This window comes from the organism of the source record quoted next, unplaced genomic scaffold (assembly GCF_019419815.1).
Source record: "Pyrus x bretschneideri cultivar Hongxiangsu unplaced genomic scaffold, Pyrus_bretschneideri_v1 Contig23, whole genome shotgun sequence".
Taxonomy (NCBI): Eukaryota; Viridiplantae; Streptophyta; class Magnoliopsida; order Rosales; family Rosaceae; genus Pyrus; species Pyrus x bretschneideri.
In genome coordinates, this window is record NW_025999535.1 from 2,458,017 (window position 1) to 2,476,505 (window position 18,489).

Consider the following 18,489-nt stretch of genomic DNA (forward strand, 5'->3'; position numbering starts at 1 on the left):
AGACAATTAGTAATACAAGTTAACAATAGCAGTGGGGGATTGATATTGTAACCTCTTTCAACATTGAAAAGAGAAGTACTAGTAGACTAGTAATAGCTAATTGTTTTCATTTTGTGATTTGATTATTCTTTTTCTTTCGATAACAAAGTACCATATATGGGTGGGTATTTGAACCAACAAACAGCAAACACAATTAACGGAATGAAACAAAAAACGAACCAAATTGATTGATATTATTTGATTTAATTCTCAATTTAAAAGATGAATCGTACGAAAACGAACCGGACCCATCCATGATATATGCCTTTGCCATTAAGGCACAAACAATAGTGTTACATCAATAGTTAAATGCTTTCTACCATAAACAAAAGTATAATCGATCCTCCTTTTCCAAAAGCTCCCATTTGAACCTTTGATTTGCTTTAGCCGGAAGAGAGAGAGGCAGTCACGTCTGGCACGTTCATCTCATTACGCTACGTGGTAGCCTGGGAGATGTGGATCCCATGTTGACGTGGCCGATGATTGCATAGAAAAATTCAGGAGGAGTATCGTCGGATCTTGCAATCACATCTATTTATTGTTCATTGGGTAGTTTAAAATTATTGTAATTTTTTTATATTTAAAATTGAATATAAATAGTAACTGATAAAAAATAACCGCACAATGTAAAATGAACAGATTTAATTAGGAGATTCCAAAATCCTTACAAAGAAGATCGGATGAGAATTCTCTTTCTAGAAAAGCAACATTATATTATTTTTAATTATTTTTTGAATATTTTATTCTAGAGAGAGAGAGAGAGAGAGTACGAACAAGGCCGTCCGAGAACAGGCACAGCCAACATTTTATATTTCATTTCAATTTGTCGCTTTTTCGCTTTTGTCCTCCAAAGTCCGCGACTCCGCGTTTTTCGCACACAAAATTTAAAAAAGAAAAAATCGGAAAAAAAATTGACCGAAATCCGGAAAAGAAAATCCGTCGCAGAGAAGAAAGAAACGCGCAAGAAACGAGCAGCGAAACGCCGAGATCCATCGAGCTCGAAACGCCGGATCTTGCTGCTCCAGTACGCGACCCGACTCCGAATCCGATCGCTCTCCGTTCGGGCGCATTGGTTTATTAGCTCCGTGGTTGTTTGATTTTTCCGGGAAAAATATATTTTCCTGGAACTTTTTTTGCGGTTTGGGAAAAATTGATTGCGAGGTTTCTGTGGCTGGATCAGATCCTTCTGGAGGAACTTGGATCTGGTGCGGCGGATGAGAGAGGAGGTGTATGTTTCAGGGATCGAAAAGGAAAACGATGAAATGGGGAACATTGCTTAAGGACTTAAGGGAGAAGGTCGGTCTCACTCATTCGCCGTCGTCTTCTTTATCTGCTTCACCCTCCGCCGCCGCCGCTTCTTCGTCCTCGTCTCTCTCTGCCAATAACAATGCTAATTCAGCTCTTCACGGCTCGTATTCTCCTTCAAGGTACTCCATTCCTTTTCTTTTTCTTTTTTTCGCTTGTTTAAATTGTTGGGTTTTCGATTCTGGAGGTTAATATTGATAAAGTAGTAAGTTTCAGTGCGGCATTGGGTTTAATCTGTTTAGTAATTTCTTGTTAATTTGGGGTTTAATGGGTTTTAGGTGGGCGGTGGATTGAGTGTTTTGGTAATACTTCAATGTTGTTATGCACTCTAAGGAAGCTTTTAGTTTTTAATTTCTTTTTTTAGTGAATGAGCTGTGATGGGGATTTGTTGACTAGCTTTGCAGCTTGGTGTATGATCAAATGCGAGATTGTTAGATTTGGCTCGTCTAGTCTCACCCAGTGGATGGTCTGTTGCCTCTGTCCATACAAATTTTGCGGCAACTGATGGTGTCAAAATGGATACATACGGCTTTTAATTCTATTGTGTTGGAGTGTTTTAGACTTTAGAGTGTAGCATGATGGTTGCATTGCCTTGGCACTGATTTCATTGACATCTCAGTCATGGCACTATGTTGGCAAGTCCCGAGTCATTATAGGTTATATGTGATCAGCTAACGCACCCGTCTTTGAATGGGTTCCTGTTTTAGCATATCCTGGTTTGGGTTAGATTTTAGTCATTAAACCTAGTGGCTTTAGCTCGTTTGTCTTTGATTGATACCTTTGCATTCCAAACATTGTAATGCCTGAATGGTTTCAGAAAGGAAAATGCAATAGTCTATGTCTGGTGGATAGAGAGGCTATCCTATTCATGCATGTATAATCTCTCTCTCTCTCTCTCTCTCTCTCTCTCTCTCTCTATATATATATATATATTATATTTATGCATGCAAATAGTTTGTACAAAACAATAGAGGTGAAGGATGTTGCTGTTAATTTCTGCTGGCGACTCAAAATGTGTTTGGATTAGCATAAGAAGTAGCAAAAAGTTAATGCAATCTTCTGGTACCAAAGTAAAGAGTTCATGCTGTCTCTTTTAGCGGAGTCATAACATAAGTTTTGTAAGTGTCAACATCTAAATTTATGATTTGCGTTCTCATATAAATCTTCCACAAGGAAGCATGGTATTAGTTGTTTGTAGATTCTATATTTCAATTTGATACTGGAGCATTACAAGATCATTAACATCCAATGCCCGTGAAAGCAGAGACAAACATGAATTGGAATTGGACTTCAAGAGATTTTGGGAAGAGTTCCGGTCATCCAGCTCTGAAAAGGTTGTTTTCATTACTTATTTGATATATCATCTTTTTTAGTATTGTGATGCAGAATAAATAACGAAAAAAGAGGAGAGAGTGTCTGGATGAAATAGAGGAAGGGGGGGGGGGAATGAGACAGAGATGAAGAGCAATAGGGAGTCCGGAGTTTCAAATATATGATAGTCAATCCTCAAATAGGTTTTGAAAAAAAATTCCTCAAATAGTAACATCATGACCTATTTAAAAGCCTTTCTAGAAATCAGATCTGCAATTAACTTTCTAATAAACTGAAATCACCAGTGAATTCCCCAATAACCTCTCTAAATTAGGGTAAAACATTTCAAATCATTAACTTTTATTTTTAGGCAGGATCTTCATCACAGTGTATTTTTCTTTTATACATGTATGCAGTTATTTTTTGTAACTGGAAATCATGGGTTCTAATTTTTTTTTTAAATTATACTGCAGGAGAAAGAAGCGGCCTTGAATTTAACTGTAGATGTCTTTTGTAGATTAGTAAAGCAGCATGCCAATGTAGCTCAATTAGTTACCATGTATGAACGCTTCCCCTTTTCTGGTCTTCTGCATTGATTAGTACATAATTTCTTCGAAAAATGGGAAAAAGATGTTGTTTTAATTTTACCTTGTAATATAGATGCAAGTTATGCATACAATATTTCCTTTAAGAACAATTCATTATTCATTTGACGCTTATGTGTGTACCAAATTGGTTTTGTGGTGCCACTGCAAATCAAAATAGATCAGTTCCCAGCATAACCAGCCAACTTTGTGTTGCTAAAGCTGGGTTGGACAAGTAGTGGTTGTTAACTCCACCTTATTTCTTCTGTCACTAGTGTCATTGAAAACATGTTTTTCCTCATATTATTTTTGTTGGATCCAAGTACCAAAATCTGTTGTCATGTCGAGTTGGAGACGTTTATTTGATTTTAAATTTGAGTATGTACAGATGCATAGTTTTGTTTTAATTTTTAAAGCAGTTTTAATTTTAATTTTTTAAATTTTTATTTTTTTTAACGTTAGAAAATGAATCCTGAAAAATGACTTTCGCTTGGTTTGGAACTTTTTGTATAAGTTAAACTCTGCCACTTGTACAACTGTTGGTTGCAATTTATCTTACCTTGAGTTTGTTGAGCTTATATCCTGGAAAGAGGGAAAAATTCCAGTTTGTTGACTAACAAGTTTTGATGAACACAGGTTAGTTGAAACACATATATTCTCATTTGTCCTGGGAAGGGCATTTGTAACAGATATTGAGAAGCTAAAAATCAGCAGCAGAAAAAGACATTTGGATGTGGAAAAAGTACTGAATTTTTTTTCAGAACTCACAAAGGTTGGCTTTTATTTTAATGGGTGTCATCATTGTTTTCCTATCTGTTTCCTGAAGTCATAATCTTATTTACTTCTGTGCAGGATGGCATCACTCCTGGTTCAAATTTGTTAACTGCTTTACAAGTTCTAGCTTCTGGGGTAAAATTTTGTTAATTTCACATTTTCACTAGATTAGGATACCTCTTTGGTTGTGACGGACTTGAATGATTTTATCTTCTTCATTCGCACCCTGTTCATGCTTGTATCCTTATGCTGTTTGCAGCCTATTGATAAACAATCACTCCTTGATTCGGGTATATTTTGCTGTCTCATTCATATTCTCAATGCCCTTCTGGATCCTGATGAAGCCAATCAAAAGCAAAAGGCTACTGATCGTGATGAACTATTTTCAACTGAGAAAGATTATGACGGTGATGCTGGTCAAGTCCGTCGGCTTGAGGTAGCTTTTGCTTAATGGTATACAAAACCATACATGTTTGTTACACAAAGATGTATGCAAAGATTGATTTGAAAACACAATAGGCTTAATTGCTGTTATGTTGTGTTTGGTAGAAGAAGATGAAGTGTGACATTTTTTTAACATTGCCATGATTTGTGGGTATTCTAACATCTTTATTTTCCTTGTTTGAGGTGTATAGTTGACATATTTGAACTACAGCCAGTAGTGTGTGACATTTTTCTCATTCTGAACTTAGTCTTTGCTTGTACGTTATTGTGCTGTTCATTATCACTTGCCCCATTAGGCCAAACCTCTCATTATTACTTTATCAGAAATTTTTTATTTATTTTTGATATTGATTTTCAAGCCTGTTGTAATTGCTATGTTATTGGTTCATGGCACGTTTTAAACTTTCTTTTGGTTTGTAACCTTTAAATTGCAGGTAGAGGGGGGTGTTGTGCATATTATGAAAGCAATGGCAAACCATCCCTTGGCAGCACAAAGTTTGATTGAGGATGATTCTCTTCAATTGCTCTTTCAGATGGTTGCGAATGGCTCTTTGACAGTCTTCTCTCGATATAAGGAGGGCCTGGTTCTGCTGCACAGCATCCAGCTTCACAGACATGCTATGCAGGTAGATACATTGCACGTATTGCCTGCCCTATTTGTAGAGACATAATTGGATAGCAACATTTTCCACAATCATAATATTAAATCAGTTTTAGAACCCGTAATTTGGATTTTTTTTTTGTGCTAACTTGTGGTTTTTTCCAGATTCTTGGTCTTCTTTTGGTCAATGACAATGGGAGCACAGCACAATATCTTCGTAAACATCATCTGGTATGGTGATATATTATATGCGTGCACTGTAATGGTTAAATCCTAACTACACTGAATATGCGTGCTCAACTCACCATCATACCTCCCCTGCATACTCTTTAATGTTGTATAAGCATATAGTTTTATCAGGAACATAAGCTAGCCAATGATGACTACACAGGCTGTGCTGACTTTTTTAATATGTATTATTTTCAAATCATGGCTTGATCCATGGGTTTTTTGTTATCGTTTTAAAATTATTCTCACATTATGATTTTCTGTTCCCCCCTGTGCAGATCAAAGTTCTTTTAATGGCCGTCAAAGATTTCAATCCTGATTGTGGTGATCCTACATATACCATGGGCATTGTGGATTTGCTGCTTGAATGTGTGGAATTGTCATATAGACCTGGTAATTGGCTCGTCAGTTTTCCTTCTTTGGTTGAGCTAAACATCTCTTCCTTGTGGTGTATTCTTCTAATATGATTTTCTACAGCTTAAGTATGTGTTGGTTCTGATATGTTACATTTTTGTCATGTAGATGCTGGTGGTGTCAGGCTTAGGGAGGATATACATAATGCCCATGGTTATCAGTTTCTTGTACAGTTTGCTTTAACACTTTCCTCAATGCCAAAAAATCAGGGGTTCCATTCTGTTCATTTTAAATCTTCAGACCAAAATTCTGCTTCAAGCGGTTCCCATGCACAGGACGTTGTAGACATGCAGGATTCCAGGGGAGAAGGACCCTTAGCTGAACAACTTTCTCCCACACTGTCTAGGTTGCTTGATGTTCTTGTTAATCTAGCTCAAACTGGCCCAACTGAATCGAAAGGTTCCAAGTCTTCTCATACCAGGTCCAGTGGCCATAGCAGAAGTTGTACACCATCTTCAGACAGATTGGCTGATGAAGTTTGGGAAAAGGACAATAATAAAGTCAAAGACCTTGAAGCAGTTCAGATGTTGCAGGATATTTTCCTCAAAGCAAATAGCAGGGAGTTGCAAGCAGAAGTTTTGAATAGAATGTTCAAAATATTTTCAAGTCATCTTGAAAATTATAAGTTGTGCCAGCAGTTACGGACTGTTCCACTTTTCATCCTAAATATGGCTGGTTTTTCTCCATCTTCCCAAGAGATACTTCTAAAAATTCTTGAGTATGCTGTGACTGTTGTGAATTGCGTCCCTGAGCAAGAGTTACTGTCACTTTGTTGCTTATTGCAGCAACCAATATCATCAGAGTTAAAGCACACTGTACTTTCTTTTTTCGTAAAACTTCTATCTTTTGACCAGCAGTACAAAAAGGTCCTCCGAGAAGTTGGCGTCCTGGAGGTATTGTTGGATGACCTGAAGCAGCACAAGTTACTTTTGGGTTCAGAACATCAAAGTGGCAATAGTAATCAGTTGGAGAGAAAGTCCAGCTCAAGCAGCTTTAAAAAGCACTTGGACAGCAAGGATGTAATTATTTCATCACCCAGGTTAATGGAATCTGGTTCAGTGAAGCTTCCTATGTTTGAAGTTGACCGTACAATTACTATTGCATGGGATTGTATGGTCTCTTTATTAAAGAAAACCGAAACCAATCAATCATCTTTCCGTGTGGCTAATGGTGTAACTGCTGTTCTCCCATTTCTTGTGTCTGACACACACCGTGCAGGGGTGCTTAGGCTTTTGTCATGTTTGATCATTGAAGATAGTACCCAGGTTTGTTAGCTTTATTAGTCTTGTAACTCTGTAAATTTTTGAATTTTGATGGTTTTGCATTCAATTCTTGTCCCTTTATATTCCTCTTTAATTTTTCATTCATATATTTCTGAAATAAAAATGAGTGACAAATCCAGATCTTTCTTAACATAGAATCCGTGGATGTTTTAGCAGTTATTAGAAGCTTTTGTGCAGACTGCAATAGTATTTGAGTCATCGAGCTTTGCCATTGTTGATTGTCAAAATAACTTTGCTTCTCATTTTTGACCAGGCACATCCTGAAGAATTAGGTGTGATTGTTGAAATTCTAAAAAGTGGAATGGTTACCAGTGTTTTGGGATCTCAATACAGGCTTGAAAATGATGCAAAATGTGACACTATGGGGGCTTTATGGCGCATTCTGGGAGTTAACAACTCAGCTCAGAGGGTTTTTGGTGAAGCCACTGGTTTTTCTCTTCTGCTTACCACACTCCATAGTTTCCAAAGTGACGGAGAGCATTCAGATCAATCTTCTTTAGAGGTTTACATTAAGGTGTTTACGTATTTGTTGCGTCTAGTGACTGCTGGAGTGTGTGATAATGCTGTTAATAGGACAAAATTGCACACAGTTATATCATCCCAAACTTTCTATGATCTTCTGTCTGAGTCAGGCTTGCTTAGTGTGGACTGTGAAAAGCAAGTCATACAATTATTGTTTGAACTAGCTCTTGAAATTGTGCTTCCACCCTTCTTAACATCAGAAAGTGTTACATCCTTGGATGTGCTTGATAATGAGTCATCAAATTTTTCAATAATGACCACATCAGGTTCATTTCATCCTGATAAGGAACGGGTGTTTAACGCTGGTGCTGTCAGAGTTCTTATTCGGTCGTTACTGCTCTTTACTCCAAAGATGCAGCTTGAAGTTCTTAACCTTATTGAAAGGCTTGCTCGTGCTGGTCCCTTCAATCAGGAAAACCTCACCTCTATAGGTGTGAAAAACAATAATTATTTGCTTAAGTATCTAAATTTCTAACCAGTATTCTCACTTTCTACTTTGTCTAATGTATTTAGGTTGCATTGAACTTCTGCTGGAAACCATTCACCCCTTCCTTTTGGGGTCATCTCCATTACTTAAGTGTGCTCTGGAGATTGTTGAAGTACTTGGGGCATACAGGTGGGACTTGCATACATCTATTTGAATTTATTTGTTTTCTCTGTTAGGTTCTCATTGTTGTTTCACTTTATTTGTATCTAAATTCTTTTCCTGTGCAATTATGTATGGATTTCTGGGAATTGAGATGTCTCTCAGCAACTAAGAGTGGTGGTTTGACTTTATTCAATTTGAATAACAAGGTTTATTTTTTTTTTTTATATGTATGTGGTGGCAGGCTATCTGCATCAGAACTTCGAGTGCTTATTAGATATGTGTTGCAAATGAGGTCAATGAAGTCAGGTCGTATACTTGTGCACATGATGGAAAGGTTAATTCTCATGGAGGATTCAGAAAATATTTCCCTTGCGCCATTTGTAGAGATGGACATGAGCAAGATTGGTCATGCTTCCATTCAGGTTTCTCTGGGAGAAAGATCATGGCCTCCAGCAGCTGGTTATTCATTTGTCTGTTGGTTTCAGTTTCAAAATCTCTTGAAGTTGCAAGCAAAAGAAACAGAGTCCAAAGCTGGTCCTTCTAAGAAGTGGAGCAGTTCTGCCGGGAAACATCATGAAAGGCATATTCTCCGGATATTTTCTGTTGGTGCAGCAAATAATGAAAATGCATTCTATGCAGAATTATATCTTGACGAGGATGGTGTTCTTACCCTTGCAACTAGCAATTCTTGCTCCTTATCGTTTTCAGGATTGGAACTTGAGGAAGGCAGGTGGCATCACCTTGCAGTTGTACATAGCAAGCCAAATGCTCTTGCTGGATTGTTCCAAGCCAGTGTTGCTTATGTGTATCTTGATGGAAAGCTTAGACACACAGGGAAACTAGGATATTCTCCATCTCCGATTGGAAAACCTTTGCAGGTAACCGTTGGGACTCCAGTTACTTGTGCAAGAGTTAGTGACTTGACCTGGAAGGTCCGTTCTTGCTACCTTTTTGAGGAGGTGCTCACCTCAGGTTGTATTTGTTTCATGTACATTCTTGGTAGAGGATATAGAGGGCTCTTCCAGGACACAGATCTTCTTCGTTTTGTCCCTAACCAGGCATGTGGTGGCGGTAGCATGGCTATCTTAGATACATTAGATGCTGACTTGACCTTGGCTTCTAGTACACAGAAGCTTGACATATCTAATAAGCAAGGAGACTCCAAGGCAGATGGCAGTGGAATTGTTTGGGATTTGGAGAGACTAGGTTCTCTCTCTTTACAGCTCTCTGGGAAGAAGCTTATATTTGCATTTGATGGAACCTGTGCAGAAGCTATTCGAGCATCAGGGGAGGTCTCCATGCTCAATCTAGTTGATCCATTGTCAGCAGCTGCTTCTCCTATTGGGGGTATGTTTAAGACAAAGGTTCACATATTGCATCCAAATTTTGACATTTATATGATATATACGATTATATGTATATATATGCATGCATGTATGCGAAAAACTGGTGGATCTAGATTTTTGAATTCTTCTCTATTTCCCTTGTTCTCATTTTTAGTTTTGTGCAGGTATACCACGATTTGGGCGTCTTCATGGGGATATTTACGTATGTAGGCAATGTGTAATTGGTGATACTGTCTGCCCGGTCGGTGGGATGACTGTTATCCTGGCTTTAGTTGAGGCTGCTGAGACTAGGGACATGCTACACATGGCCCTTACCTTACTGGCCTCTGCTCTTCATCAGAATCCTCAGAATGTGAGAGACATGCAGAAATGCCGGGGATACCATTTGCTGGCTGTCTTTTTGCGTCGTCGAATGTCATTGTTCGACATGCAATGTCTTGAGATATTTTTCCAGATTGCTGCCTGTGAAGCTTCATTTTCAGAACCAAGGAAGTTGAAATATAATCGAACTAATTTGTCACCAGCTACAACTATGCAAGAAACCAGTTTTGAGGAACTTAACTTGTCAAGGTTTCGCGATGAATTTTCTTCAGTCGGATCTCAAGGAGACATGGATGATTTTTCTGCCCAAAAAGATTCATTTAGTCATATTTCAGAGCTTGAAAGTGCTGATATTCCGGCTGAAACCTCAAATTGCATTGTCTTGTCAAATGAAGACATGGTTGAACATGTCTTGTTGGATTGGACATTGTGGGTAACTGCTCCAGTTGCAATTCAAATTGCACTTCTTGGTTTTCTAGAGCATCTAGTGTCCATGCACTGGTACAGAAATCATAACCTTACTGTTCTGCGCCGAATAAACCTTGTTCAACATTTATTAGTTACGCTTCAGAGGGGTGATGTTGAAGTTCCCGTTTTGGAGAAATTGGTTGTATTGCTTGGTGTCATTTTGGAAGATGGGTTTCTCTCTTCTGAACTGGAACATGTGGTTAGGTTTGTGATTATGACATTTGATCCACCTGACTTGACACCCCGACATCCAATAATGCGTGAGGCCATGGGAAAGCATGTAATCGTGAGAAACATGCTGCTGGAGATGCTTATTGATCTGCAAGTAACCATTAAATCCGAAGAGGTGCTTGAGCAGTGGCATAAGATTGTGTCTTCTAAATTGATTACATATTTTCTAGATGAATCTGTTCACCCAACAAGTATGAGATGGATCATGACTCTTCTTGGAGTTTGTCTTACTTCATCCCCTACATTTGCACTAAAATTTCGCACCAGTGGAGGTTATCAAGGCTTGACCCGGGTGCTTCCAAGCTTCTATGATTCCCCAGACATATATTACATTTTGTTCTGTCTGATATTTGGAAAGTCTGCCTATCCTAGATTGCCGGAAGTTCGTATGCTAGACTTTCATGCGCTTATGCCAAATGATGGAAGCTTTGTGGAACTGAAATTCGTAGAATTGTTGGAAGCTGTTATTGCCATGGCAAAATCTACATTTGATAGGCTGAGCGTTCAGTCAGTGCTTGCTTACCAATCTGGTAATCTTTCCCAGGTTGGTGCTGGCCTTGTGGCAGAACTTGTGAATGGAAATGCAGATATGGCTGGGGAGCTGCAAGGTGAAGCATTGATGCATAAAACATATGCGGCACGCTTAATGGGTGGGGAGGCATCGGCCCCTTTTGCTGCTACTTCGGTTTTGAGATTTATGGTTGATTTGGCAAAAATGTGTTCCCCTTTCACTGGTGTCTGCAAAAGAGCAGAGTTTCTTGAAAGCTGCATTGACCTATATTTTTCTTGTGTCAGGTTTGTCATGGGACAGTATTTCTGACGTTGATACTATTTACTTGATCTAAATTTTACTGGTTTTATTTTGGAACTTTTCTTTTTACTCAACTCACTATCTGGTTTCTTACAGAGCGGCCCATGCTGTGAAGATGGCAAAGGAGCTATCTGTAAAGGCAGAAGAGAAGAACTTGAATGATTGTGACGATTCCTGTAGTTCCCATAACACATTTTCTAGCCTACCTCATGAACAGGATCAGTCTGCCAAAACCTCCATTAGTGTTGGAAGCTTCCCTCCTGGTCAGGTGAGTTCAAGTTCTGAAGACACGGCTGTTCCCCCAAATTCGGGGACTGATGATAAAGCAGAGACCAAGGCTACTACAGCCCAGCAGGAATTACACAAATCAGTGCAAGACGATGAACAAGCTGTTCAGAGCTTAGAAAGTGTTAATGTTGACCAGGTTTCTGCCACCTCCAGCACAAATGATTATAATTTCCATAAGAAGGTCACCCTGGAGCCCATTAAACCAGTGGATTCTCAAAGTTCCACATCGTTTACCATGCTTGATTCTCCCAATTTATCAGAGAAGTCTAATTCTAGACTCCCACTTACACTCTCTCCTTCTCCTGTTTTAGCATTGACATCTTGGCTGGGAAGTACAGGCTATAATGAATCCAAATCTCCCTCAGTTGCCACTCCTTCCATTGATTCTTCTGTGACTACAACTGAATTTGATCCATCCTCAGACCTGAAGTCTCCTGAGCCTTCTACTGCAAGTACCTTTTTTTCAGCTAGTCCAAAGCTACTTCTTGAAATGGATGAATGTGGCTATGGAGGTGGTCCTTGTTCTGCTGGAGCCACTGCTGTTTTAGATTTTATTGCAGAAGTTCTGTCTGAGTTTGTGACTGAGCAAATTAAAGTATCACAAATTATAGAGGGAATCTTAGAAAGTGTTCCATTATATGTTGATGCAGATTCCATGTTGGTATTCCAGGGATTGTGCCTTAGTAGACTGATGAACTTTCTGGAAAGGCGTCTCTTGCGCGATGATGAAGAAAATGAGAAAAAGCTAGATAAATATCGTTGGTCCTCAAATTTAGATTCATTATGCTGGATGATAGTGGATCGTGCATATATGGGTGCTTTTCCTCAACCCTCTGGAATACTAAAGACACTCGAGTTCTTATTATCTATGCTACAATTGGCAAATAAAGATGGTCAAATTGAAGAAGCTACTCCTAGTGGGAAGAGCCTATTATCTATTGGAAGAGGGAGCAGACAACTTGATGCTTATATACATTCAATTCTTAAAAATACAAATCGTATGATACTGTATTGTTTTCTGCCATCATTCTTGTCTTCAGTAGGAGAAGATGATCTGCTTTTGTGCTTAGGTTTGCTAGTTGAATCAAAGAAGAGAGTTTCCTCCAACTCTTCACTTGATAATTCAGGAATTGATATCTGCACAGTCTTACAGTTATTAGTTGCTCACAGGCGAATTATATTCTGTCCCAGCAATATGGATACAGATATAAATTGTTGTCTTTGTGTCAATTTAATCTCTCTGCTCCGTGACCAACGACAGAATGTGCAGAACTTGGCTGTTGATATTGTCAAGTATCTCCTGGTGCATCGTCGGGTGGCTCTAGAAGATCTGCTGGTCTCAAAGCCAAACCAAGGACACCAACTGGATGTGCTACATGGGGGATTTGACAAGTTATTGACTGAAAATTTATCTGCTTTCTTTGAATGGCTTCAAAGTTCTGAAGTGATGGTGAATAAAGTACTAGAGCAGTGTGCTTCCATTATGTGGGTACAGTATATTACTGGATCAGCAAAATTCCCAGGAGTGAGAATTAAAGCTATGGAGGGTCGTCGCAAGAGAGAAATGGGGAGAAAATCAAGGGATACATCAAAGTTAGATCTAAAGCACTGGGAGCAGGTGAATGAACGGAGATATGCACTAGAATTGGTGCGCGATGCAATGTCCACTGAGCTAAGAGTTGTGCGTCAAGACAAGTATGGATGGGTTCTGCATGCTGAGAGCAAGTGGCAAACCCATCTTCAACAACTTGTCCATGAGCGGGGAATATTCCCAATGCGAAAATCCTCTGTTAAACAGGATCCTGATTGGCAGCTTTGGCCAATTGAAGGTCCATACAGGATGCGCAAAAAACTTGAGCGCTGCAGATTGAAACTTGATACCATCCAAAATGTTCTTGATGGACAATTTGAAGTAGGGAAAGCAGAGCTGTCCAAAGAGAAAAATGAGAATGATCTGAATGCTTCTGATAACGATTCTGAACCATTCTTTCAACTTTTGACTGATAGTGCCAAACAGAATGGCCTTGATGGTGAGCTGTATGATGGATCATTTTTTAAAAAACCAGATAATGCCAAAGATGTTGCTTCTGTTAGGACTGAATGGAATGATGATAGAGCTAGTAGTCTCAATAAAGCAAGTTTGCACTCTGCACTTGAGTTTGGTGGCAAATCTAGTTCAGCATCTGTCCCCATAGATGACAGTCTACAAGAAAGATCTGACCTAGGGTCTCCATGGCAATCTTCTTCTGCAAGAATTGATGACATCAAAGTCACAGATGATAAATCAGATAAGGAACTTCATGATAATGGTGAATACCTGATCAGACCTTATCTGGAACCTTTTGAAAAGATACGATTTCGGTACAATTGTGAACGAGTTATGGGTCTGGACAAGCATGATGGTATATTTTTAATCGGCGAGCTTTCTCTGTATGTGATTGAAAATTTCTATATCGATGACTCTGGGTGTATTTGTGAAAAGGAATGCGAAGATGAACTCTCTATCATTGATCAGGCTCTTGGTGTAAAGAAGGATGTTAATTTGGATTTCCAGTCAAAGTCAACTTCATCTTGGGGAGCAACAGAAAAGTCAGGAGTTGGGGGAAGAGCGTGGGCCTATAATGGTGGTGCATGGGGAAAGGAGAAAGTCTGTACTAGTGGAAGTCTACCTCACCCTTGGAACATGTGGAAACTTAACAGTGTTCATGAGCTTTTGAAGCGTGATTACCAGCTGCGTCCTGTTGCTGTTGAAATTTTTAGCATGGATGGATGTAATGATCTCCTGGTGTTCCACAAAAAAGAAAGGGAAGAAGTTTTCAGAAATCTAGTAGCCATGAATCTTCCTAGAAATAGCATGTAAGCAATCAATTCCCAATTTCCTCAATTTTTTTTCCAGTAGTCCTTTTTGCGTTATAATTGTTGTATTTATATATTTATGCGTGATTTTTTTGGACTGCCAGAGTGTGTGTGTGTGTGTGTGTGTTTCCGTGTTTGTGTGCCTTTGTTAGGGACTCAGGATGTTGAAACTATGCAAGTGTATATCGGGGAACATAGCATCTAAGATATGAACTGCAGATTTACCGATATTATTGTTTTACTTGTGTATTGATGGTTTCCTGCCTAATATCTTTTGCATCACCTTTCCGATTTTTGCTAGTAATTATTTAATTCATAATTCTATTCATATTAGGTTGGACACAACCATATCAGGATCAGCAAAACAAGAAGTCAATGAGGGTAGCCGACTATTTAAGTCAATGGCCAAGTCCTTTTCAAAGAGATGGCAAAATGGAGAAATAAGCAATTTCCAGTACCTCATGCATCTCAACACGTTGGCAGGACGGGGGTACAGTGATCTTACCCAATATCCAGTTTTTCCATGGGTTCTTGCAGATTACGAGAGTGAAAACCTGGACTTGTTAGATCCAAAAACATTTCGTGGACTTGACAAGCCGATGGGTTGTCAAATGTTAGAGGGCGAAGAAGAATTCAGGAAAAGGTAATATGAATTCCACTGTTTTATTGTTATTTCACTTTTAAGTTGTGTCTTTGATTGAAGTTTTTCTTGTTTCAGTTCTATATAGTTGTTTTAACCACATGAAGCACTTTCTCTATCATGGTTTTCTATATGCAGAAATACATTTTTGGATGTATGTTATCAGTACTGTTTCTTTATTCATCTTATCTTTCATTCTCTACTCAGGTACGAGAGCTGGGATGATCCAGAGGTCCCAAAATTCCATTATGGTTCTCATTATTCCAGTGCTGGGATTGTCCTCTTCTATCTTCTACGCCTACCACCTTTCAGTGCAGAGAATCAAAAGCTACAAGGAGGGCAATTTGACCATGCTGATCGTCTTTTTAATAGTATTAGAGATACTTGGTTCAGTGCAGCTGGAAAGGGCAACACATCAGATGTGAAGGAGTTGATTCCCGAATTTTTCTACATGCCAGAATTCCTGGAAAATCGTTTCAATCTTGATTTGGGTGAGAAACAATCAGGAGAGAAGGTGAAACATCTTAATCCCTTTCCTAAGAAAAAAAAAATTTGACGTTCAAGCCATTAACCATTCTTGAGGGCCCAAAGTGCATATACCATTCTCGTAGACGTGTACAGCTTTTAATTTTGCTTTCTAATAAAAGAAATTAGATATGCAAACAAAGGTTTTCTTCTGTTGTAATAGTTTAGTTAGAGGAAATGCGTTCTGTGCTCTGGTCCAATGCTATTTGAATCTTCCTTATTTTTTTATTTTATTTTTTCCTACTATTTGAGAACTGAAACATTCTCTCTTTAATTTCTATCATTAGGTTGGTGATGTTGGCTTACCACCATGGGCTAAAGGCAGTGCTAGAGAATTCATCAGGAAGCACAGGGAGGCCCTGGAATCTGATTACGTTTCAAAAAATTTGCAACATTGGATAGATCTCATTTTTGGATATAAACAGAGAGGAAAGGTTCGTATTGAGATTCATTTTTGGCACACTGCAACTCATTCATAAGCTTTTAATAGGCCTCATAAAGTTGTGCACCTGGAAGTTCTTCAATGAAATTTGTGGCATCATTTTAGTTTCATCTTTCAGCTCAATATTTACTCATCTAGAGACACATTGCCCACGCATATGTGATTGCATGAGATATACCCAAACCTAACTTGAACTGGTGAATAGTGAAGTCATCTTTGCGTGTGCTTATTTTTGCAACCAAACAGATATTACATGCTCAATTTTTCTCGGTACCGTACTACATGCTCAATTTAATAAAGAAATTGTTGGTTGAAAATTTGCTGAGATATAATACTACCCGACTATTTTTTATTCTGGATCTCATTGGGCCAAACACTTGTGTTAATTGCACTTACTTCTAGTCCTGACTTTGTGTTCTACTTTACTCTGTCCATTTTGATCTGCTTTTCATTATAAATTTCCTTGAAATTGACAGGCAGCTGAGGAAGCTGTGAATGTTTTCTATCACTACACGTACGAGGGGAGTGTAGACATAGACTCAGTGACAGATCCTGCAATGAAAGCCTCAATTCTAGCACAAATTAATCATTTTGGGCAGACACCCAAACAGTTATTTCTCAAACCCCATGTGGAAAGGCAGGTCAACAGAAGGGTTCCTCATCCACTCAAGTACTCAAACCATCTTGTTCAGCATGAGATACGCAAGACATCGTCTTCTATAACTCAGATTGTTACTGTCAACGAGAAAATCCTAGTGGCAGGAACAAATTGTTTGCTTAAGCCAAGAACGTATACCAAGTATGTTGCATGGGGTTTTCCAGATCGTAGCTTAAGATTTATGAACTATGATCAAGATCGACTCCTATCCACACACGAGAATCTTCATGGGGGCAACCAGATTCAGTGTACTGGCGTTAGCCATGATGGTCAGATTCTGGTCACTGGGGCTGATGATGGCTTAGTTTCTGTTTGGAGAATCAGTAATTACAGTCCTCGTGTTTTGAGACGATTGCAGTTGGAGAAGGCACTTTGTGCCCACACATCCAAAATTACATGTCTTCATGTAAGCCAGCCTTACATGCTGATTGTGAGTGGATCAGATGACTGCACTGTTGTTGTATGGGATCTCAGCTCCTTGGTTTTTGTTAGGCAGCTCCCTGAGTTTCCAGCGCCGATTTCTGCAATTTATGTGAATGACTTGACAGGGGAAATTGTGACGGCAGCTGGAATTTTACTTGCAGTTTGGAGCGTTAATGGGGACTGTCTTGCAATGGTTAACACGTCTCAACTGCCTTCTGATTCAATTCTTTCTGTGACAAGTAGTTCATTTTCTGATTGGCTGGATACGAACTGGTTTGTAACCGGTCATCAGAGTGGGGCTGTTAAGGTTTGGCAAATGGTTCACCACACCAACCTCGAGAGTTCCCAACAGAAGTCAACGAGCAATGGATTGGGGGGTTTAAATCTCAATGATAAAGCACCAGAGTACGGGTTGGTCCTTCACAAGGTGCTCAAGTTTCATAAGCATCCCATTACTGCCCTTCTCCTTACAAATGACCTCAAGCAGTTACTAAGCGGGGATTCTGGCGGGCATTTGCTGTCATGGACAGTGCCAGATGAGAGCTTGAGAGCTTCAATGAATCAGGGGTGATGATCCTAAAGTTTTGATTCAGGTATAATAACTTCAGCAAATGGTGGTAGCTTTCGGTTCTAAGACCTGGACCCTCATCATGAAAAGAACGGACGTGGTGCTAGTACTACATGGTAAAAGCAGGGACAATTCCAACAGCAGGGCTGGCCTGGACCGGAACAAGGCAAAACTATACAGGATTGACAGGAAAGATGAATCCACTCATAAACCAATTGTTAAATGTTGAAACCCACGCAAGCGTGCTGCCCACCGGGATCTTTGCTAATCTGGGTTGAGCATCTGATTGGGAAGGCGATACTCAATGCTTTTGGGATGGATAGGAGGATGCTCTCCATTTCGGACGAGGAGCATCCAAGTCTTACAGTTTTTTTTGTTTGTTATTTTTTATGTAAATAGTTGGACTAACAGTGTGATGGAAGTTGTATAGCAGAGTAGTGTGCCAGGAATGGAGACGTTTGGGTGAAAAAATGATGGTTCCAGTGTGATGGTGGAACGCTTAATTTGGTCAATTGTGGGCATTTTTTGGCTACGATTCTTTTTGAAATAGTGCATTTGGGCACTTATTATTGCCCATTTCATTTTGTAAGACTCTCTCTCTCTCTCTCTCTCTCTCTCTAACAAAAGGTTGTGTATGTTTTCTTACACACAATTGGGTAGTTGAATTACTCTAATTCATAACTTGGTCGATTATTCATAACTTCTCGAGCATTTACTAAAACTCGTATTAGAATTATTTTGGTTCTTTACTTCGTTGTGTTTAGTGTTGAATAATAAATCAAAAGCTTGATAGTACTTTTCTCGTTTTAATTAAACAT

General features: G+C 39.1%; 1 protein-coding gene across 2 annotated transcripts; it reads left to right on the forward strand.

Moving 5' to 3' along the window:
• The first annotated feature begins 888 nt into the window (after positions 1-888).
• LOC103960138 (protein SPIRRIG) lies at positions 889-18,260 on the forward strand. Of its 2 annotated transcripts, XM_018650595.2 has the most exons (19): positions 889-1,466; positions 2,609-2,678; positions 3,129-3,214; positions 3,876-4,011; positions 4,092-4,148; positions 4,273-4,449; positions 4,892-5,083; positions 5,224-5,289; positions 5,565-5,679; positions 5,809-6,965; positions 7,237-7,936; positions 8,019-8,121; positions 8,336-9,441; positions 9,605-11,255; positions 11,368-14,415; positions 14,750-15,058; positions 15,263-15,569; positions 15,868-16,014; positions 16,499-18,260. In XM_018650595.2, the coding sequence occupies exons 1-19, from the start codon at positions 1,270-1,272 to the stop codon at positions 17,672-17,674; spliced, it is 10,800 nt and encodes a 3,599-aa protein (XP_018506111.2). In that variant the 5' UTR covers positions 889-1,269; the 3' UTR covers positions 17,675-18,260. The 2 variants fall into 2 exon arrangements, with proteins under 2 accessions (XP_018506111.2, XP_048441539.1); XM_048585582.1 differs by lacking the exons at positions 889-1,466; positions 2,609-2,678; positions 3,129-3,214; positions 3,876-4,011; positions 4,092-4,148 and having other exon boundaries at positions 4,335-4,466.
• The last annotated feature ends 229 nt before the right edge of the window (positions 18,261-18,489 follow it).

Bases quoted from the DNA above. Each gene is read 5' to 3' on its own strand.
- LOC103960138 (XM_018650595.2), top strand. From the start codon at position 1,270: ATGTTTCAGGGATCGAAAAGGAAAACGATGAAATGGGGAACATTGCTT. The intron at 3,215-3,875 runs GTATGAACGCTT...TGATGAACACAG, and splicing joins GTAGCTCAATTAGTTACCAT to GTTAGTTGAAACACATATAT. The intron at 11,256-11,367 runs GTTTGTCATGGG...GGTTTCTTACAG, and splicing joins CTATATTTTTCTTGTGTCAG to AGCGGCCCATGCTGTGAAGA.